Here is a 22,660-nt window from a genome sequence, read left to right on the forward strand (position 1 = left end):
TGTCCTGTAAGTATCAAGATAACTTGCTAATGACGGTGTGGTATGTTTCTGACTATATCTTCCTACACACTTGACACTGAGAGACACTGTCCTTCAGTGTTACTCCTCTGAAGATGCCTGCCACAGTTGCTGGCGAAACGTCAGGAAAGAAAATACCAAGACCACGGTTACACAGTCCAGATAACCTACAAGAACCAATGAACTCTGACCGTGAAAGCCTTCGACAATATTTCGCATTTTAACTTTGATTGTATTGGAGACAGTTGAAAAACTTTTTTAACAGGGCTTTGCTCCTAAGTCTTTAAGCTTGCCAACTCATTTTCTCCAGGAGAAGTGATTCCTGTAGTCTGGAGATCAGCTAGGGTTGCCAGGTCCGGGCTGGGAAACTCCTGGAAGTTTGGGAATGGAGCCTGGATGACTGGGAACTCTGTGGGGTACAGTGCCATAGAATCCACCCACCAAAGCATCCATTTTCTCTAGGGGAGCTGATCTCTTTGGTCTGGAGATGAGCTGTAATTCTGGGGGATCCACAGGTCCCACCTGGAAGCTGGCATCCCTACAATCAGCTGTTGATCCCAGGCTCTGTCTGGAGGTCGGTTACCCTACTTTAAGAGCAACTTGACCTGCCGACATTAGCAAATCAATCTGCTATTAAGACACAGGGACAGGGAAGTTTTCAGTTTTCATGAACCCTAATCTAAACAGGTCTCTGGATTCTGCTGAATCAGTTCATATACTGATGAAAATCCACTCCAATGGCTCACTGACTACGTCATACATATGTATATGAGAGCCAGCATGGTGTAGTGGTTACGAGTGGTAGACTCTGATCTGGAGAACCGGGTTTGATTCCCCACTCCTCCACATGAGCAGCGGAGGCTAATCTGGTGAACTGGATTTGTTTCCCCACTCTTCCGCATGAAGCCAGCTGGGTGACCTTGGGCTAGTCACACACTCTTAGCCCCACCTACCTCACAGGGTGTCTGTTGTGGGGAGGGGAAAGGAAGGTGATTGTAAGCCAGTTTGAGTCTTCCTTAAGTGGTAGAGAAAGTTGGCATATAATAACCAACTCTTCTTCTTCTTCTGTATGTAATGCTGTCAGATGAATTTTTATGCCAATAATTGACAGCTTACAAACTCTTATGGTAATTTATATACGTCCAGAAATTCAATTCCTTTGTCTCAAAGAAACCAGCAAGTTCAGACATAACTCAGTATTTGTATGCAGTAAATCACAAGACAGAAAAGTTAAATGCATCATGTTTTATTGATTTCCCTTTTCTGGCACAGAAGAATCACACGCTAATCAGTCGCATCACAAGAAACTTTCAGTTCAGTATTAATTCCATTTCCCCCCTTAGCTCTTCCTTCGAGGAGTGCAGGTCAATGAATGTGGCCCCTTCCCTTATTTAATCTCACAACAACCCTGTGAGGTAAGTTCGTCTGAGAGAGAGTAAAGTGACCCTAACTCTCCCAGTGCCGACTTCATCCCTCTAAGCATTATACCATGTGGGATGTCCATACTTATTCGTAGATGCAACCCCAAATAATGACCCCCCAGGAAAAAACCCTGTCTGTGACTTAAAATTCACAGACAGTGAGGCGGGACTTGCTGCATATTTTGTCATTCCAAGTACCGTCCAGGTACATCTCCACACATTTCTCTGCCCCTTTCCCCTTCGGCTCGCCCTCATACCAGTTGGTGTAATTCAAAGGAGCCCCGTTCAGGAACAGGAACTCCCCAGGGACGTGCCCTTCTGTGATGCCCAGATAGGCGTACGTGTTGAACGTAGACACGAAACTCATCACGGCGTCATTCTCCTTCCTGTCCCGTGGAGTGGCGATGGAGCCGTGAGCTGCTTTGCAGATTCTTACTGTGTTATCGAAATCATCGGGTTTCTCCGTGCTGGCGAACAGCTTCTCGCCGACGATGGCGATCTTTCCGTTCAAAGCCAAGGCTGAAAAGCAAAACGGAAGGTTCTGAAAAGCTCTGTAGACATCCTCCATTGACTCTTGTTGTGCCCCCATCTAAGAGCACCTGCTTGAGTTCCACCATCCTGCTTTTAGATGCTGGGGTCAGCATCGTGTAGTGGTTATGAGCGGTGGTACTCTAATCTGGAAAACTGGGTTTGGTTCCCCACTCTTCCACATGAGCAGCAGACTCTAATCTGGAGAACTGGATTCGATTCCCCACTCTACCACGTGAAGCCTGCTGGGTGACCTTGGGCCAGTCACAGTTGTCTCTGAACTCTCTCAGCCCCACCTGGAGGCTGGCAATGGCAAACCACCTCCAAACATGTCTTGCCTTGAAAACACTACGGGGTCGCCACAAATCAGCTTTGACGTGACGGCACACACGCATACACACACAAGAGAGCCAGCATGGACTCTAATCAGGTAAAATGGGTTGGCTTTCCCGCTCCTCCACATGTAGCCTGCTGGGTGACCTTGGCCTAGTCACAGTTCTCTCTGAACTCTCTCAGCCCCACCTACCCCACAAGGTGCCTGTTGTGGGGAGAGGAAGGGAAGGGGATTGTAAAACGGTTTGAGACTTCTTAAAGGTAGAGAAAATCAGGGTATAAAAACCAACTCCTCTTCTTCTTACATGTTACCCTGACCTGGAGGGCCCAGGCTAACCCAAACTAACCAGACCTCAGAAGCTAAGCAATGTCGGTCTTGGTTAGTACTAGGATGGGAGACCACCATGGAAATCCAGGGTTGCTACGCAGAGGCAGGCAAATGGCAAACCACCTCTGAACGTCTCTTGTTTTGAAAACCCTACCAGTTGCCGTACTTTGGCTGCAACTTGATGGCGCTTCCCGCCACTAGGTTAGACATCAAGAGAGCACTCCTGAAAAGGTCTACTCAGAAACACTCTCAAGTCTAGTCAATAAAATTTACTCCCAGGAAACGGTTTCTAGGATTGCACAGTAAAAACATCCAGGAGGTTCTCTTGGTGAGCCACCATACATGGGCGCATTTAGGCTAGATGTTCAGATGGCCTGTGGTAGTTTGTATTATGTGGCTGCACAGGCGTTACTGGTGTGGACTGAACGTCTTCCTAACACGAGATCCTACCCATCAGCTCTGTGCTTGGGTTGCCAGATGTTCTGAGGCTCAGATGGTGAGCTGTGGTGTAGTGAGAGCCACAGTGTGGTGTCATGGCTAAGAGCTGCGGACCCTAATCTGGAGAATTGGGTTTGATTCCCAGCTCTTCCACATGAGCTACAGACTCTAATCTGGAGTACCGGGTTGGTTTCCCCACTCCTCCACATGAGTGGTGGACTCTAATCTGGAGAACTGGGTTTGATTCCCCAATCCTACACATGAGCGGTGAACTCTAATCTGCTGAACCAGGTTGGTTTCCCCACTCCACATGAAGCCAGCTGGTGACCTTGGGCTAGTCACAGTTCTCTTCAAGCTCTCTCAGCCTCACCCACCGCACAAAGTGTCTGTTGTGAGGAGAGGAAGGGAAGGTGATTGTAAGCCAGTTTGATTCTCCTTAAAAGGGAGAGAAAGTCGGCATATAAAAACCAATTCTTCTTTTTCTTCCCAGCTGGGTAAACGACAGGCTGACATGACCACTATCAGCTTCTGTCTGGTGCTTTCCTTGACTCTCTTGCTGCACGCAGACTTGCTCTGGGAAACATTTCTCTACTACATTTACTTCCCTAACCTCACCTAGAATTAAAGGGTAGGGCTGTGGCTCAGTGGCAGAGCATCTGCTTGGCATGCAGGAGACCCCAGTTTCAATCCCCAGCACTTCCAGTTAAAGGGATCATGTGATAAGTGATGTGAAAGATCTCAAGCTGAGATAGAGTTTCCCAGCTCCAGGTTGGGAAATACCTGGAGATTTTGGAGGTGGAGTCTGAGGAGGGTGGGGTTTGGGGAGGGACTTATTTGGGGTATAATGTCATAGCATCCACCATCCAAAGTGGTCATTTCCTTTAGGTGAACTGATCTCTGTCACCTGGAGATCAGTTGCAATCCCAGAAGATCTCCAGCCACCATCTGGAGGTTAAGAAAAACACAATACAAAAACAGCAACTATGACCAAAAGGTAAAGTTTAAACCAAATATAACAATCTATTTAATACTATTCTCTACTACATATCTAAATTCACCGCTCAACTAATACAAAGCTAATTCACACATTCGATAAGCAATAGTCAAAATCAAAAACTCCCGCGTTGTTGGAAGCGCCTCCCTCATGAAAGAGGTTGGTTGTTGCAAAACAATTACCGCTGAAAGCAGCAATCAGTTCTAAGCATTTCCTAAAGTGTCCATGAAACAAGGAGTAAAGCAATAAAGTAATAAAGGACTGCTTAAATCAACCTGGTTACAATCCAACAATGCTGTTTGCCGTGTTGTTTACACATCGCGGGAGCTTTTGATTTGGACTACTGCTGATCGAATGTGCGAACAGGCTTTGTATTAGTTGAGCTGTGAATTGAGATATGTACCTAACAGTGGAGTATTAACTAGATTATTATATTTGGTTTCCGCTTTACCTTTTGGTCGTAGCTGCTGTTTTTGTGTTGTGGACCACCTGGAGGTTGGCAACCCTACCTGAGCCCCTGGAGAGCCGCTGACATGAAATTAACTTGGATAATAAGCAGGCAGATGAAAAGAGAAACAAAATGCAAAACAGGGTGGCAAAGTCTAGAACAAGAGATGCAACGTGTTAATTTGGGCGAGATTTCTGGGAGACCGAGCCCTACAGGGAAAGGCTGGGCAACTTGGGAATGTTCAGTCTGGAGAAGAGGATTAAAGAGATTGCTCTCTTTAAGTATTTGAAAGGCTGTCACTTATAGGGAGGCAGGGAGCTGTTCCTGTGGGCAGTAGAGGATAGGACTCACAATAATGGCTTTAAATGGAGGATGAGAGATTCAAAACAGATAAAAGGCAGTATTTCGTCACACAAGGCAGAGTTAAATGGTGGAACTCCCGGGCCCAGGATTTGGTGATGGCTGCCAACTTGGAAGGCTTGAAGAGGGGAGTGGACATGTTCATGGAGGAGAGGGCTATCCATGGCTACTAGTCAAAATGAATACTAGTCATGATGTATACCTATTCTCTCCAGTATCGGGGAGCATGCCTATGATATTAGGTGCTGTGGAACACAGGCAGGGTAATGCTGCTGCTGTCATCTTGCTCGTGGGCATCCTAGAGGCACCTGGTTGGCCACTGTGTGAACAGACTTCTGGACTTGATGGGCCTGGGTCTGATCCAGCAGGGCTTGTCTTATGCTCTTAAGTTAATTATGGGTAGAAACTTACCAGCGGGATATTAGGAAATAAATGTTTATAGTAAGAGTTGTTCAGCAGTGGAATTGGCTACTTAGAGAGGTGGTAAGCTCCCCTTCACTGGCAGTCTTCAAGCAGTGGCTGGACGAACACTTGTCAGGGATGCTTTAGGCTGATCCTGCATTGAGCAGGGGGCTGGACTAGATGGCCTCTATGGCCCCTTCCAACTCTATGATTCTATTCTATGATTCTAGATCAAATGGCCAGATACACACTCACACCTTCCTCCAAAAGCAATGCTATATTGCCACTGACATCCCACCAAAACTACTTGAGACCCGGTAAATATTCTGCTGCCAATCTTGCTCTTACGGAAAAGGGGGAAAATATTTTCAAGCTGAAAGAAACAGGAACTTTGTGCGTTGTAATACTAAACCAGATCTCCACAGTTGTGAAACTCTTGACGTCAGATGCTGCCAGCTTTATTACAGATCACCACGAGGTTGTGTTTTTTCTAGCTTTATTACAGAGCCGGATGATTTGCGAGAGGCCTGGTTGGTGCGGCAATATCTGTTCTCAGGTCTGGATGACTGTCTGGAGAACAGAGTGGACCCTGAGAATATCCATCTAGAAGTAACCATGGCCACTTAATTGAGCAGGTTAATAAGTTTCGCTACCTGGGCATCCTTTTTTCCTATCATATATCCTGGACTAGCCATGTGACTAAAGCCATGAACCTAGCATCTGTACACTGAGCAGCCCTCCTGAGATTTTTTCGAACCACAGGAGGCAATTCTATAACAGCTGCTGTCTAGGCATTTAAGGCTAAGGTAGCTCCGTTATTATTTGACTATTGCCAAAGTTAATGAAAAGTATGATTCCTGCTTAATTTCTTGTTTACGCTCCATGTTCAACTTGCCAACATGTATTTCTGGTCCAGCAATTCGTTTGGAATTTGCTGAACCATCTTTGGAAGCCAAAGCTTGGATTGCAACATTTATCTTTACTTTAAAAATTCTTTATTCCCCAGAGCGGTGCTATTTGCATTTACTGGCTAAAGATGGCTTTCAGAGTTCATAGCTAAGATTAGTTGAGGATAGATTGCAGAGACTAGAAGTAACAGGACACAATGGAAGTTAAAGCTGCTGGAATTTAAATAGTTACATAACCAGAGGAATTCCAGCCAATGCAACTTTTCGCACCCTTATGTAACCACACAGTTGTTACAGGTACAAGATCTTGACTTCTTTCTCTGCTAGCAAAGGCCTTTGTTTCCCTGAAGAAGAAGAGTTGGTTTTTATATGCCGACTTTCTCTGCCACTTAAGGGAGAATCAAACTGGCTTACAATCACCTTTCCTTCCCCTCCACACAACAGACACCCTGTGAGGTAGGTGAGGCTGAGAGAACTGAGACTAGCCCAAGGTCACCCAGCTGGCTTCACGTGTAAGAATGGGGAAACAAATCCATTTCACCAGATTAGCCTCTGCCGCTCATGTGGAGGAGTGAGGAATCAAACCTGGTTCTCCAGATGAGTCCACCGCTCCAAACCCCTTCTCTTAACCATTACATCACACTGGCTCTCTTAGTGGTAATGGCAAGTGTAGTCAAGTTGCATCTGACTTACAGCAACCCTGCAGGGTTTTCAAAGCAAGAGACGAGCAAATGTGGTTGGCTATTGCCTGCCTCTGCATAGCAACCCTGGACTTTCTTGGTGGTCTTCCATCCAAGTGGTAACTTGGGCTGACCCTGCTTAGATTCTCAGATCTGACAAGATTAGCCTAGCCTGTTTTCCTTTAATGTTTTTCCTTAATATCTTCCACATTCCAGCCTGCCAAAATAGCAGGATGTCAATTCTTATGTTAATAGACACAGCTTAGAAGGAGGAAGGGATGGCAGGAGACACCCTGAAAGCTGTAGCAATTGCAAGAGTCAGTTTCAACGGAAGCTACCAGAGTCTTCTCATTTTCTATCTCTTGTCAGAGGAGGACTCACAGAATCATAGAGTTGGAAGGGATCACTAGGGTCATCTAGTCCAACCCCTTGCACAATGCAGGAAATTCCAAACTACCTCACTGAGGTCTATTGGCTGAAGACGAAAGCCATCTGAGTAACTTCAGCATCCCTGTGTTAGAAAGAGCTGGCCACAGGCACAGCACTTACAGTAAGGAACAGTTTGGTCCAAACAAAGGCCCCTGATCTCAGGGCCGGCCTGACCACTAGGCAAACCTAAGAAATTGCTCAGGGTGCCAGACTTTGAGGGCCCCCGAAAAGGAGAAAGGAGAATCCTCTACTGGCTGGAACAAAAGCTTGGCATTAACCATTAACATTATAACCCTATGAGGAGTAATTAAAACACTTAGAGTTGTTTAGCTTAGAAAGAAGGCGGTTAGGGGGAGACATGATAGAGGTGTATATGCAAGGTATGGAGTGGCAGGGAGAAGCTTTTCTCCTTCTCTCATAATACCCGGATGCGGGGTCATCTGCTGAAGCTGGAGGGTGAGAGATTCAAAACAGTCTTTCTTCACACAACGCATAATTAAATGGTGGAACTCCCTGCCCCAGGATGTGGTGATGGCTGCCAACTTGGAAGGCTTGAAGAGGGGAGTGGACCTGTTCATGGAGGAGAGGCTGTCCATGGCTACTAGTCAAAATGAATGCTAGCCATGATGTATACCTATTCTCTCCAGGATCAGAGGAGCATGCCTATTATCTTAGGTGCTGAGGAACACAGGCAGGATAAATGCTGCTGCAGTTGTCTTGTTTGTGGGCTTCCTAGAGGCACCTGGTTGGCCCCTGTGTGAACAGACTGCTGGGCTTGATGGGCCTTGGTCTGATCCAGAAGGGCTTTTCATTATGTTCTTATGTTCTAACCAGGTTCTAGAACCTCCATATCTGTTGACTCTGGTCTTCTGTAGTTGCCACGACAGAACACAGAGGGCTTTTGAAGAGCTTACAGTCTTTACACCGTTCCTGTTGAATGCTCCGTAAGTAAAACACTTTAACCTTCTTATCTTTATTGAATTGGAGGCACCAAAGTCACAGTGTGTGTAGGGTGCCAAAAAACCTTGGACCGGCCCTGCTCAGGTTACTCAGGTGCCCTCCTTCTGGGTCACCCCAAAAGGATTCAGGGTGGACTCCATAGGAACGGCCTTTGCAGCCCACCCTGAACTGTACTCAAGTGGCAGCACGGGTGTGAGTGCCTCATCCCATGTACCCTCTGCTCCAGAAGTCGCGGCATGGGGGGGGGGGGGTTTCCATCTCATCCAGTGTGGCCCCAGCAGCTCTATGATTAGGATTGTCAGCTCCTGGTTGGGAAATACCTGGAGATTTTAGGGGTGGAGCCTGAGGAGGGCAGGGTTTGGGGAGGGGAGGGACTTCAATGTCATAGAGTCCAATCGCCAAAGCGGCCATTTTCTCCAGGGGAACTGATCTCTGTCGCCTGGAGACCAGTTCTAATGGCAGGACCAGTTCTCCACCACCTTGAGGGTGACAACTCTATCTATGATGGGTTGTAGAAGCTATCCCTCTACAGTCTACCTTTGAGCCTAGTGGCAACAAAAACCTCCTGAAACAGCATGCCCGCAGTTTCCTATTGTATCGGTACCCTCTGCCAGTCCGTCATCCCAAGCAGCAACCAGTGCATTATCCCAAGGTGACAAATAGGTTTGCCAACCTCCAGTACTAGCTGGAGATCTCCTGCTATTACAACTGATCTCCAGCTGATTGAGATCAGTTCACCTGAAGAAAATGGCCCCTTTGACAATTGGACTCTATGGCATTGAAGTCCCTCCCCTCCCCAAACTGCTGCCAAAACCTCCCGCAGGTGGCGAAGAAGGACCTGGCAACCCCAGTGATGAACCTGCCTCCTTTGTACTTAATGAAGATGAACAATCCCAGCTTCGTTTTCTAACCCCTCATCTGAAGCCTATATTTCTTCAAATGAACGTTAGGCAAGGCTTAGTTGAGAAAAAAATGTCACCCACTTGGGTAAGAAAGACAATATGAACTGGCAGAAAGCATTTTAAAAACTTTAACAAATGTACCTCTTTCCAACCGGGTGATTCTGTGTTCCAGTCCCCAGAGCTTGTTTCGCCGTTCAGGGTCCTCATATGCCGACAGGCCTATGAACAGAAATAACAGTTATTTATTTTGCTATTGATTTCTTAATTCGGCTCGTTTATATCCTACTCTGACCATACCTCAAGAGGGTCAGGTTGTACCGTAATGTAAAACTCATTGGATGAGATAATAATTTGCCTCAATTGTTCTGTACTTCAAATGTGTGCCTTTGATTGTCTGTCCCAAATAAACAGATCTGAATATATGGAATTGCCCTGGTATTCATCTGATGATTACTAACAGTGGGAAAATTTTTCTGACATGTCCCCAAAAGCACCAGCTAGGAACTCTCTAACAGAATAGTTTATAACTTTTCCACACTATGCTCTTGGGTATCTTATGTTTCCATACCTTTGTTCTTGGGTACCTGAGAACCAGCATGGTGTAGTGGTTAAGAATGGTGGTTTGGAGCGGTGGATGCTAATCTGGTGAACCAAATTGGTTTCCCCATTCCTACACATGAAGCCAGTTGGGTGACCTTGGGCTAGTCACAGCTCTCTTAGAGGTCTCTCAGCCTCATCTACCTTACAGGGCGTCTGTTGTGGGGAGGGGAAAGGAAGGTGATTGTAAGCCGGTTTGATTCTTCCTTACATGGTGGAGAAAGTTGGCATATAAAAACCAACTCTTCTTCTTCTTCTACCTTGGGAACCTTATTGAGGTTCCTCAATTTAAAAACAAATCTGTTATGGCAGACGAGCTCCCATAAAAGACTGCTTTGTCCACCATCACCACAATGTGTGTTAGGCTTTAGGAGATGCCTTTTTAAGGACATGCTCTGATACTGCGACACAAAGGCCTACTTCCCAGTCGTCGGTAGTGACAGAGTTTACAATGTGGAGACACTGGGCTGCAATCCCAAGACCGCTTTCGTGGGATGTCCCACTGAGTAAAATGTGAAATACTTCCAAGTAGCTTTGGCTTGCTACTGTTCTTGTGTCTTTTGCAGTGTTAAGGGACTGGTCATTTGTGGGCTAGTATGGGCTATTCTGGCTGCCGGGAGATTTAATTAGGGCTACAACGGTTATTTTGTCAAAATATAAAAAGCTCGGAGAGTTTGCAGAATCAAGGGAAACAGGCTGTGAAAAGACCTTGCTTCCCTCTAGTGGTTCAGCGATGTTATAGAGGTCCGGCTTAGAGACCACACATTTCTCATACAGCTAACATGCAGGAGGGATTTTCTTTTTCAGTTTACAAGCATTTTCTCAAGGGCAGCTCAATAATAATGACAATCCATAGTCTATGGTTGTCCCCGATTCATGACTTTATATTTAACAATATGCTTGCCTGTTCAAAAATATGGCCACGTTTATTCCCAGGTCACCCGTGCTTTTCCCTCTAGAGGCGATGAGAAACTTTTGTTGCGGCTTTCTGTAAATTTAAGGTGGGAAGATTCAGCCTGGCTTCTGTTCTAGATCTCCCAAGTCTAAAAATGTGGACTGTGCAGTTTTACGTATTTTGAAAGGAAGGCCTTATATCTGTACAAAATATAACGGTACTGAAAAAAAGCTGACCAAGAAAAGTGTACCCTATCAGTAAGGTTGCCAGGTCCCTCTTCACCACCAGCGGGAGGTTTTTGGGGTGAAGGATGGGGTTTGGGGAGGGGAGGGACTTCAATGCCATAGAGTCCAATGGCCAAAGCAGCCATTTCTCCAGGTGAACTGATCTCTATCGGCTGGAGATCAGTTGTAATAGCAGGAGATCTCCAGCTAGTACCTGGAGGTTGGCAACCCTACCCATCAGAAGTTGGTAAACAGGGAGAAGAAGATATTGCTATGTAAACATTTCAAACTGTGCTGTTCTTCAGGGATACTTATATGCATAAATATTTAAGAGATGTGTGTGTATCTGCGTAAGTACTAATTGCCAGTAATGTTTACAAAACGTTGTGTTGATAGCAATAAATTAAAAATTAAGGGCAAAGCAATTCGGTGGTTTTCATTTTCCTCAACTGCACCATCTTTAGAAATTTTTGATCAGAGATTATGAGTCACTAGCATGGGACTGGTGTTAACTAGTGAGGCCAATATGATATATCACAGGTTGATGTACACACATCCTGAAACACTGTTAATTCTGTACCAGATTGTGTGAACAACCGTCCAAATGGCAAGACCCATGATTTGGGTTAAGCACTTATATTACGCCACATGAGACATTAGATAAAAATACCTCATAAGGTGCACTTCTGGATGTGTTTTTTTAAATTTAGTTTCTGTTTTTATGACCACTGAGGAAGGCCTATTCAGGCAAAACGTGTATGGTCCAGTATTGGTCATTTATACTGAACATATATCAACTGTGTATAAGAATTCTGTAACGGATAATTTTATACGTAGCCTGCAATACAGGCCCTGTGTTTTTAACAATTTTACAGTGTGCACCTTGTGATAAATATAATTATTTTGCAACAGTTTATAGTTTCTAGCTCAACCTTTGAATCTCTTTCTACATATCTGGTTGAATGAATGATTTTATTACTACGGCGATAGCCAGACAAACTACAAACCTTATCAGTTAAAATTGATTACATTATTAAATAATTAAATTAAAATCTCTCTATACAAAATATAGATAAAGTTGTATCAATTAAAAATCACCATATTCACAAGGCATATAATGATTAAAATCAATTAAAATCACTATTACCCTTCTCTGAACGAATTTTAATAGCTACAGAGCAATACTTGGCTACTTGCAAGGATTGTTGAGAGTCTCCCTCCCATAAGAGGAATTTAATTTTCTCTTCCTCTGAACTAGTCTCCATCATGTCAATAAGAGGTAGAATTAGTTTCTGACGAATTCCCTCATAAAAAATACATCTAAATAGAACATGACAAGTGCTTTCCATTTCACCTGATCCACAAGGACATGCCCACTCAGATCTTGCTAACTTCTTGTACTTTCCCTCCAGATTTGCTGAGGGCAAGGCTGACCCTCTACCCAGGGTTAATGCTCTCCTTTGGTTATTTAGCTCGATAGCAGATAAATATTCGGCTGGTGCTAAACGAAAGCGTGTTTTAATAGGAGCCAGGTACGCTGGTGAACTCATAAGCTCTGATTGTCTTTCTATATTAAAGATCCTTTGTCTGATCAGGAACTTTGCATGATCTTTTTTTGCTCTAAGAGGAATTGAGGTGCAAACCCAAGACTCTCCTTTTTTTTTTCAGACTGTATCCACCATCTGGATCTATAATTGTCCAAACTAAGCAGTGGTAAGAATCTCTCTGATGCCTCATGGGCTTTTAACCAAAGGGAGATTGAGGCTAGAGTAATTTTTGCCTCGATTTTTAGCATACCTGTTTCCAAGCGGACCCTATCTGGTTGAGTTTTTCCCCTTTTTTGTTGTTGTCCCATAATCACCCAGGATTTTTAATATTTGTATCAGACCACGGGAGCCAATCATCCATAGCTTTGAGAGAGGGTGTCATCAATACATTGATGACATCCATCTACATACTTTTTGTTGGAGTGAGAGCGACTCAGCATGCCTGGACATTGGGGGGCGCTATGTTACTCTTAAGTTTGTAGTTGCTCTTTCTTTAATGAGATGTTGCATAAGAACGAGACATGGATTCTCACCCAACTTCCTGAGGGTAAGAATGTCATTGGGTGCAAATGGGTTTTTAAGGCTAAGCAGGATGCAAAAGGTGAAGTTGAGAGATACAAAGCCAGACTAGTGGCAAAAGGATTCTCTCAGACTTATGGATCAGACTATGACCAAACTTTTGCACCAGTTGTGAAATACCCCACAATTAGGATGCTCCTAAGCATCGCAGCATCCAGAAACATGCAAACAGAACACTTATATATTAAGACTGCCTTTTTACATGGTGAAATAGAGGAAGAACTATACATGAAACAGCCACCAGGGTTTACAGATGAAAAGAATAAACATCTAGTCTGTAAACTTCAAAAGGGGCTGTATGGGCTTAAACAAGCTGCAAAAGCGTGGTCGGACAAGCTGACCAAGATGCTACTCAATCAAAGCTTCAGTCAAGGCAATGCTGACCCCTGTCTTTACAGTAGACATAAAGATGGGAGATGGACATTTATTCTAACATAGTTGACGATCTGATTATTTGCCATGAAAATCAAAATGACTGTGCTGAGATTATATTCCAACTAAACAAAGAAGTGGAAGTCAAACACTTAGGAAATGCTAACTTTTACTTGGGAATTCAGATTGAACGGGAACAAGATGGAAGTTATCTTCTTAGCCAAAAGCAGAAGATACTAGACCTATTGCAAAGCCTGGGCCTGGAAGGTGTTAATCCAATGCCTACACCAATGGAATCAGGCTTCTACAGAGAAAAGGTACCCAATGAACCACTGCCAAACAACAATAACTACAGAGCTGCCATAGGCAAACTTCTATGACATTGCAACAGCTGTAAGTATATTATCCAGAAGGGTTAGCACACCCCACCACAAATGATTGGACTGCAGTTAAAAGGGTGATGAGATACTTAAAGGGTACTGCACACTTTAAACTGAGACTGCCAGCAACGAATAATCCCACACTATTGGGATATGCTGATGCAGACTGGGCTGGAGAAAGATCAGACCTAAGATCTACTAGTGGTTATATATTTTTCTATGGGGGTGGTGCTGTTAGCTGGGCAAGTCGTAAACAAGAAATTGTTGCCCACTCATCTACTGAAGCAGAATTTGTATCCACTTCTGAAGCGTGCAGAGAATTAGAGTGGCTTATAATGTTCCTGGAGGATTTTGGTATTAAAGAGCCTTTGCCAGTTCAAATGCTAGATGATAACCAGAGTTGTATAGCCCTCTCTCTTTCAGAAAAGAACAGTGTGGGACCAAAGTATATTGGAATCAGGAACCAGTATGTAAGGGCCTTGTAGAGACAAGGTGTTGTCAAACTACACTACTGTCCCACTGGGAAAATGACAGCGGACATATTTACCAAACCGCTACCAAGAGACAAGTACCAAGGCCTGAGTGACAACCTGAATGTTGTGAACATTGACGGCATACAGAGTTGACGGAGTGTTGGAGTGAGAGCGACTCAGCATGCCTGGACATTGGGGGGCGCTATGTTACTCTTAAGTTTGTAGTTGCTCTTTCTTTAATGAGATGTTGCTGTTTGGCTGAACTTGGGGGGGGGGCTGCACTCTAACTCCTCCTTCTCCTTTCTCACCAGCCATTTTGTCTCTCTGCTCTTTTCCACATGGTCTGCAAAGGAGGCAGACGTTTCTACAGGTCTCTCCTGCATAAACCATACAATCATACTCGCACTCCCATGACGCTGGATTAGCTAGCCACTTGTATAGGGACATGTATTCTTTAGATGAGGCTTTCTATCTTTTATCAACTGCAACAAGAATGTTAACAAACTGAACCTGAATAAATGTAAGTTCTACTCTTTTTTTCAATTTACTACTTGGGAAGAATGAATTTATTGCACTCAATATCTCGCTTCCATGACTGGGCAAACTCTGCTATATTAACCAAATATAAAATCCCAACACTTTTAAACGAAGTGCCCAGATGTAGCCGTCTCTGCTTTACCGCCGCATGTCGCAACTGTGGTTCCGTGGAGAGAGCACCGTTCAATAGATTTAGAAGGGCTTAGGATTGCACGTCAAGGGAAAACAAAGTCAAGCTGAACCCAGACAAGACAAGGGATTGGTAAGACCAAACATTGAACATGAGTCAGCAGTGTGATGCGGTAGCTAAAAAGGCAAATGCAGTCTTGGATTGCATCAACAGAAGTATAGTGTCCAGATCACGCGAAATGATGGTATCACTTTACTCCGCTCTGGTTAGACCTCAACTAGAGTACTGTGTTGAGTTTTGGGCACCACAATTTAAAAAAGATGTAGACAAGCTGGAAGTGTCCAGATAAGGGCAACAAAGATGGTGAGGGGTCTGGAGACCAAGTCCTATGAGGAAAGGTTGAAGGAGCTGGGTATGTTTAGCCTGAAGAGGAGAAGACTGAGAGGGGATATGATAACCATGTTCAAGTACTTGAGGGGCTGTCATATTGAGGATGGTGCTGAGTTGTTTTCTGTTGCCCAAGAAGGTCGGACCAGAACCAACGGGTTGAAATTAAATCAAAAGTTTCCGTCAAGACATTAGGAAGAATTTTCTAACAGTTAGAGCGGTTCCTCAGAGGAACAGGCTTTCTCGGGAGGTGGTAAACTGGAGGTTTTTAAGAGGTTAGATGGCCATCTGTCAGCAATGCTGATTCTGTGATCTTAGGCAGATGATGAGAGGGAGGGCATCTTGGCCATCTTCTGGTCACTAGGTGTGAGGGGGAGGTAGTTGTGAATTTCCTGCATTGTGCAAGGGGTGGGACTTGATGACCCTGGTGGTCCCTTCCAACTCTATGATTCTATGACTGATGATTTTATGTTGGCTGTTCTTTATGGGATAAGGTTATCCTTGTGTGGCTTGGTCAAAAGTCTGAGCATCTAATCGAATCAGTTCTTTTGTTTGAAAACCAGATATAGAGGCAAAAAAAAAAAAAAATGAGCCTGCCTCATTTTGTGTGGAAGTTAGCTCCTTTTTTCAGCTTGGCTGAACTAGCCATACTGAACCTCGAGATGAGGCTACTGTAACACATTCTACCCTTGAAGGTAGGTCTAAAATCTTGCTAAGTGCAAAATATAGCAGTTTGGTTGCACGTCAAGGGAAAACTAAGTAAAACTGAACCCAGATAAGAACAGGGATTAATAATGCTGATGATTTTGGGCTGACTATTCTCGATGGGCTAACTTCATCCTTGTGTCTGGCTCGGTCAAAAGTCTGGGTGTCTTATTGAATCAGTGGGGGGGGGGAAATCTTCCAGCCAGCTTCATTTTGTGTGGAAGTTAGCTTTTTCCCCCCCCAGCTGGGCCGAGCTAGCCAAGCTGAACCTTGAGACTAGGCTACTGTAACACATTCTACAAGGGCTGCCCTTGAAGATAGGTCTAAAACTTTGATCAGTGCAAAATATAGCAGCTTGGTTGCTATCAGGGATGAACTGTTATGCACATATGACTCCTATTTCACAATCATTCCATGGCCTCCCTGTTTATTTTTTAGTTCAGTTCAAGGTACTGGTTCTTTTAAAGTTCTTCATGGCCTGGAATCTGCATTCACTCTCCCAGTAAGAACTCCTGTAGTGCCTCTGGTCACTTCATCAGGACATTGTGGTTATACCTCTTTTATAGGCTTATGAGATTCACCACCATCTGATTTCGAGCTTTTTCAATGCCAGCCCCAACACCAAGAAATGGCCTTCTTAAACATGGCAGGAATGCATCAAACTCTTTTAATCCTCAAAAAATCATGTAAGGCAGAATTGTTTAGGAGAGCTTTTTGGCTAGAAGGTTATGGATTGTCATTAGCATTTGAGCAGCCATTTTGTTCAAAAGGTTTGCAACAGAGGTTTTTGAACGGCTCTGTCAGCCACCTTGGCTCCTTGCCTTGGGTTGCTTTCACACATCCCAAATGATGCACTTTCAATCCACTTTCAATGCACTTTGCAGCTGGATCTTACTGTGTGAAATGGCAAAATCCACTTGTAAACGATTGTTAAAGTGAATTGAAGGGGGATTGAAAGTGCATTACAGTATGCGCGAAAGTGCCTTTGGAGAAAGGCTGCTTAGAAGTGTACAAAAACATAAATGAATACTTCATACTGTCAAGACAAAGGGATGATTATCTGTACACCGGTTATATAATAGGGCCCACCCTACTTTAAAATTAAAGGTAAAGGTCCCCTGTGCAAGCACCGGGTCATTCCTGACCCATGGGGTGACGTCACATCTCGATGTTTACTAGGCAGACAAACATAAAACATAAAATGGCCCTCTAAAAACGATTCTCTGTCACCTGGTTGTCCCGGATCTCCTCTTTCACCCTGTGGTCCTACTGGACCAGGAGGCCCACTTCTTCCAGGAGGTCCTTGGGGGCCTATGGTAAGGAAACAGAAGCATGAAAACCTGTAAGATGGTCTCATAGGTATCAGCAGACAAAGAAGACCCCCTTTCAAAAAGAGAATCCCTTGTGTTGGCTGTTGCTGCCTTTGGTTGAGGACTTCTCCAGCAAGCAGTGAATCCCACTTGACATAGGTCTTTTATGCATGGGAGTTTTACCTGGGGTTCGAGGCTCTCTTGACCCACACTTTTCTGTTCTGATTCCTAAAAATGCTATGCATGTTGTTGTTTGCCCTGGAGAAAGTTCTGGGGTTCCTGGAGTACCGCAAATCATTAGCAGAAATCTGGAAGTGCTTGACTCCCCACCCCTTGAAAATGCTGCATTGTAATTGGCTGTAGTGCTTACTGTGAGAAAAACATCACCCCCCAGCTCCCCTCTCCCTGTGGTGGAAACCCAAGTGCCATTTTAAAACCCATCTTACTGGGAGAAAAACGTCACCCCCCCGGCTCCCCTCTCCCACGCTTTGGCTTATGCATGTAAATGGGGATGATTTGACCTGGGTTGATCTCAGGGGAGATAGAAAAATTGCATTACAACAGGATCGGGAAGACCCGGACATTGTGCAAGCTGGGCATGAGGTCATCTCTAAGAGACGGAAAACTCATGCATAGCCCCAACGAAAAACTGAGTCGGACCAGCAGAGAAAGTAAGTCAAAGTGCCCACACATAAAAGACCATAACAACATTAGCATTGGAGATCCCATACTAAGATGCCCTCCCTCTCAGAGTGAGAAAGTAATACGAAGGTTCCTTCTACTCTGAGAAAAGGAAGGCATCTAATCCCACCCTGAATTAAGGGGAGAATTGAACAATCAGGGTAATCCAGTCTACGTTCTACATTTTACGTTTCAATATTGCTGACCATTTAGCCATTATTACTTTCTATCACTATAGAAGGAACTGAGTACATCTAATGTTTGGGATGACTCCGAAATGAGAAGTGGGTGGCCTCCAGACCCAATGAGAGGAATCACCCGTGCCAAGTTGCCCTCAGAATAGAAAGGACCTTCATGGTAATGCCAATGTCCCTTCCTTGATAGTTAGCAATTCACTTTTTGCCCTTTCAAAGCTCGTATTTCCATTGTGCGCAAAGAAGGTACAGAACAAACAGGCAGAAGCTTTGTGAAATATGTATTCCCCATATATGAAAGACACTCTTCAATGGCATCCAAGTTACTTTCCCACCTAAAATCAGAGTTGGAAGGGACCACCAGGGTCATCTAGTCCAACCCCCTGCATAATGCAGGAAATTCACAACTACCTCCCCACCCCACAAACCTCCAGTGACTCCTACTCCATGCCCAGAAGATGGAGGAAAAAAAACCCCTTCAGGATCCCTGGCCAATTTGGCCTGGATGAAAATTGCTTTCTGACCCCAAAGTAGGGATCGGCACTACCCTGGGCATGCAAGAAAGGGCCATAAAAGCCAAAAACTGATGCAACCCTTCCTGCCCTCCCTCTCATGATCTGCCTAAGGTCACAGAATCAGCATTGCTGACAGATGACCATTTAGCCTCTACTTAAAAAGTACCACATGATACATGTTCCCTGTACAATATGATAGGTCACGAGCGCGCAGACAAGACATCAGGGGGAACTTGTCTTTTAAAATAAAGGACTTGTTCCCTCCATGGTTGTTAGGCATGAAAAGGAGCTTCTCAATTCCCTCTCACCCTGTTTTTGCCAGAGGAAAAGAAGGCAGGGGAACTTTTCACCCTTTTCCTCTGGCTCCATGGAAAAGACTCCGACCTCCCTTTCCACTGGTGAAAGCACCCCTTCCCGCTGCACTCTTTTGCAGCAGCAAGTGAACAAGAAGGTTTTTTTAGGTGAGTTCCGCTGATGTATGTCTGTCTGCAAGCTAGGTGACACACCTGTGACACAAAAGTTGTTGGGTGCATCATGTAGCTGCCCCCTAAAACTGTTTGCAATCAACTCTGTAACTCCAGTTTTACATTTTTATTCCACTCTGCAATATGTAGTCCCCATAAGGCTTATTCTTCTCAATAATGTTTATCTTTCAATTACAAAGAAATGTAAGGAAGCTATGGATGTTACAAAAGTGTCAAGAGACGATAATGGGTTGGATCCTATTAGCATGTCTGGAAGGACATTCAGTGTGGTGTAGTGGTTAAAACCAGTGGTTTGGAGCAGTGGACTCTAATCTGGAGAACAGGGTTTGATTCACCACTCCTCCACATGAGTGGCGGATGCTAATATAGAGAATAGAGTTGGTTTCCCCACTCCTCCACATGAAGCCTGCTGGGTGACCTTGAGCTAGTTACAGCTCTCTTCAAACTCTCTCAGCCCCACCTACCTCACAGGGTGTCTGTTGTGGGGAGGGGAAGGGAAGGTGATTGTAAGCTAGTTTGATTCTTCCTTAAGTGGTAGAGGAAGTCAGCATATAAAAACCACTCTTCTTCTTGCTGACTTAAGAGTAGCAGTTCTCTTACAAAGGGATTTCAAAGGACGATTAGAGAGGCTGCTGAATTACAACTAATAATGAAGTGTAAGACAATGCATTCTCTGGGATTGAATAGGACCTGGGATTCTTGTCTCCATTACCAATACTGATTTCTCCATGCCTACTACCCTGCTGCATATCACACCTGATCCAGTCATGCCTGCTATTGCCATTCACCTGCTACTGACATTTACATGCTATTGCCATTGGGTGTCTGAATTCACTCTTCTCTACTTAAGGACAGATGGACTCACATTCTAGCTATATCTGAAGAAGTGAGCTGTGGCTCACGGGAGCTCATCCCCTGCCAGAATTTGTGTTAGTCTAAGGTGCTACTGGACTCTTGCTCTTTTCTACTGCTACAGACAGACTAACACAGCTACCCATCGCGATCTATCTCCATGGAAAGACATGGTTCCTTATTGCCCTCCCATTTCTCCTGAGACTGACAAACAGTGGATACTGGATGAATATGTATCTTGCATGGACAAAAAGCTATGCAGCTCAAGGAGCTGCACAAGGAGGTTGATTTCTTGTGCTGATGAAATTTCTTGTGTCACTGGAAGGACAGCTGAGGGAAAAGGAAAGGGAGGAAAATTTCACCTGATTCCTCCCTCCTCTCTGCAGCTCCCACACCACCCAGATTTTTGTCCTTGGAAGTCCTGTAACCTCCAGCATCATCAAGTTCTCAGAGTACTGCTGGAAGAAGGGGGAAGAGTGGGAAAGAACTGCATCGATTAATTTCCTGCTGTGTACACTGTATGCGTCAACCAACAGCATGTCAGTATCCTTTTCAATTCTGTAGCATCTGATTACATAACTATCTCATTCTGTTACGAACTGCTATGAATCCCCTCTTGCTGTGACCAGACACAACAATTCAGAGGAGGATGTAAAAATTAATCTACAGTTAAGAAGAAACCCCAAAAAGTTCAGCAATCTGGAGAAGTAGATGGCCGCATGATATAGACTGAGATCTTACTATCTGGCTTGGTTGCAGGAAGTAAGATTACAAGCCCCAACCTCCTGCCACTGTGAATGTATTGTATAAAAACATTTTGTTTATCCTCATAAGTTTATGATGATATCTATGATTCTATGAAGTATCTGTGTTGTTTATGATTTTATCTATGTTTCTATGATTCTATGTTAAAGTATTGTTTTCTCTATTATAGATGGGCACTTTGACTTACTTTCTCTGTCAGTCCAACTTGGTTTTTCGTTGGGGATATGCATGAGTTTTCCATCCCTTAGAGATGACCTTGCGCCCAGCCCACACAATGTCTGGATCTTCTCAATCCTGTTGTAACGCGATTCATCCATCTCCCCTGAGATCAGCCTGGGTCAAATCATCCCCATTTCCATGCATAAGCCAAAGTGTGGGAGAGGGGAGCTAGGGGGGTGGGTTGACATTTTCCTCACAGTAAGCACTATAGCCAATTACAAAGCAGCGTTTTCTTCCAGATTTCTGCTAGTGATTCTGCAGTACTCCAGAAAACCCAGGACTTTCTCCAGGGCAAACAACAACATGCATAGCATTTTTAGGATTCAGAACAGAAAAGTGTGGTCAAGAGAGCCTCGAACCCCCGTTAAAACTCCCATGCATAAAAGACCTTAATCTACGATTCTATGAAGTAGGTTAATTTTTTTTTTTAAGAATGTGGTCCTCGTGTTCTTCAGAAGATTGTTGGGTAAATTCAACTGAAGATGCTGAAACTTCTGACATTCTTCATTGCCTGCTGCGTCTTCCAGTTCATCTCCCCCAACTCTTTGATTAATTTGAGACTTACCTACGGGTCCCACACACCTTTCTTCGGCATGACCCGTGGCTAGAAAGACGGCTGCTGTTGCGACGAGGAGCCCAAACTCAGAGGACAGCATCCTTTTAGTTCAGCTGGAAAACACGTTCCCACCAAATGAAACAGCATCAACACAATTCCATTGCCTTCTCTGTACAGCAGCTTTGTCTTGTTCAAGCTTTTGTGGGAAGACAATTAATAACCTGATTTTTAAATCATAACACCCATCATTCTAAACTACTGCAATTGGTTTCAAAGGGCAGGATCTTACCTCGTGCAAACAAAAGTGACTTTAGCTCTTGCTTCCTCACAATTTCAAAAAATGTAAATTTCCTTTGAGTGTGTTGGAGCTACCCGTAAGGAAGTATTTCTGATTTTAATTGTCTTTTAAAGGCGATTTCAAATTTTCCCCCTTTCATTCTACTGAAGTACATTATTTCGTATGCTCACTTGGCAGTAGCAATATTCATAGTAAATGATTATTATATTTATTTACAAAATTTGTATCCCGCCTTTCTGTCCTTACAAGGGCTGCCAAGGCAGCTAACCATTTCAGGAAATAAAAATATAGCCAAGGCCAATGGTCCAAAATAGGTTAAAAAATTTATTATTCAGAATAAAAAGTCCCTATGCATTTACCCCAAGGGGCATCTTCAGGGGAATCTGTAGTTTTTGCAGTAGTCCTTATGAGCATTAAATTCTATAGCCCCTTGGGCGAAACGTGTAGGGAATTTTCATTCTGAGTAATTAAAAAATATTTTTACCTATTTTGCACCATTGGCCTTATTTTTATTTCCTGTTACTGGTGCAGCCCTTTTATTTCTTTTAGCTACCCATTTCAAACATGCATACAAGATGAGTAAATTAAAACAAAACAATTGTTTCAAGAAAAACATTACAGTCTAACCCTATGCATGCTTACTTGGAAGTAAATTCCACTGATTTCAAGGGAGCTTACTCTCAAGTACGTGTACAGGTTCTGGAAGTTTAAATCTACCCCGTATAAAGAAGTAAGCTTGAATTTACCTTCTTAGTCCAATGAACAGTCTTGAAGAAAAGGGTCAATTTATAGGGTAGCTTCAATGGATGT

General features: G+C 44.1%; 1 protein-coding gene across 1 annotated transcript; it reads right to left on the reverse strand.

Moving 5' to 3' along the window:
• Nucleotides 1-1,581: 1,581 nt before the first annotated feature.
• Nucleotides 1,582-21,652, reverse strand: LOC130478388 (pulmonary surfactant-associated protein A-like). Its single transcript, XM_056850529.1, has 4 exons — nucleotides 21,562-21,652; nucleotides 17,206-17,286; nucleotides 9,291-9,368; nucleotides 1,582-1,958 (listed from the first exon to the last, which is right to left on the reverse strand). Exons 1-4 carry the CDS (start codon nucleotides 21,650-21,652, stop codon nucleotides 1,582-1,584), a joined length of 627 nt encoding a protein of 208 aa, XP_056706507.1.
• Between the last annotated feature and the right edge of the window lie 1,008 nt (nucleotides 21,653-22,660).

This window comes from Euleptes europaea, chromosome 5, assembly GCF_029931775.1.
Source record: "Euleptes europaea isolate rEulEur1 chromosome 5, rEulEur1.hap1, whole genome shotgun sequence".
NCBI classification, from domain to species: domain Eukaryota; kingdom Metazoa; phylum Chordata; class Lepidosauria; order Squamata; family Sphaerodactylidae; genus Euleptes; species Euleptes europaea.

Excerpts from the sequence above, each read along its gene's own strand:
- LOC130478388 (XM_056850529.1), bottom strand. The coding sequence starts at position 21,652 with ATGCTGTCCTCTGAGTTTGGGCTCCTCGTCGCAACAGCAGCCGTCTTT. Across the intron at positions 17,287-21,561 it reads AAGGTGTGTGGGACCCGTAG|GCCCCCAAGGACCTCCTGGA; the intron begins GTAAGTCTCAAA and ends TCCTTACCATAG. Across the intron at positions 1,959-9,290 it reads AATCACCCGGTTGGAAAGAG|CCTTGGCTTTGAACGGAAAG; the intron begins GTACATTTGTTA and ends TTTGCTTTTCAG.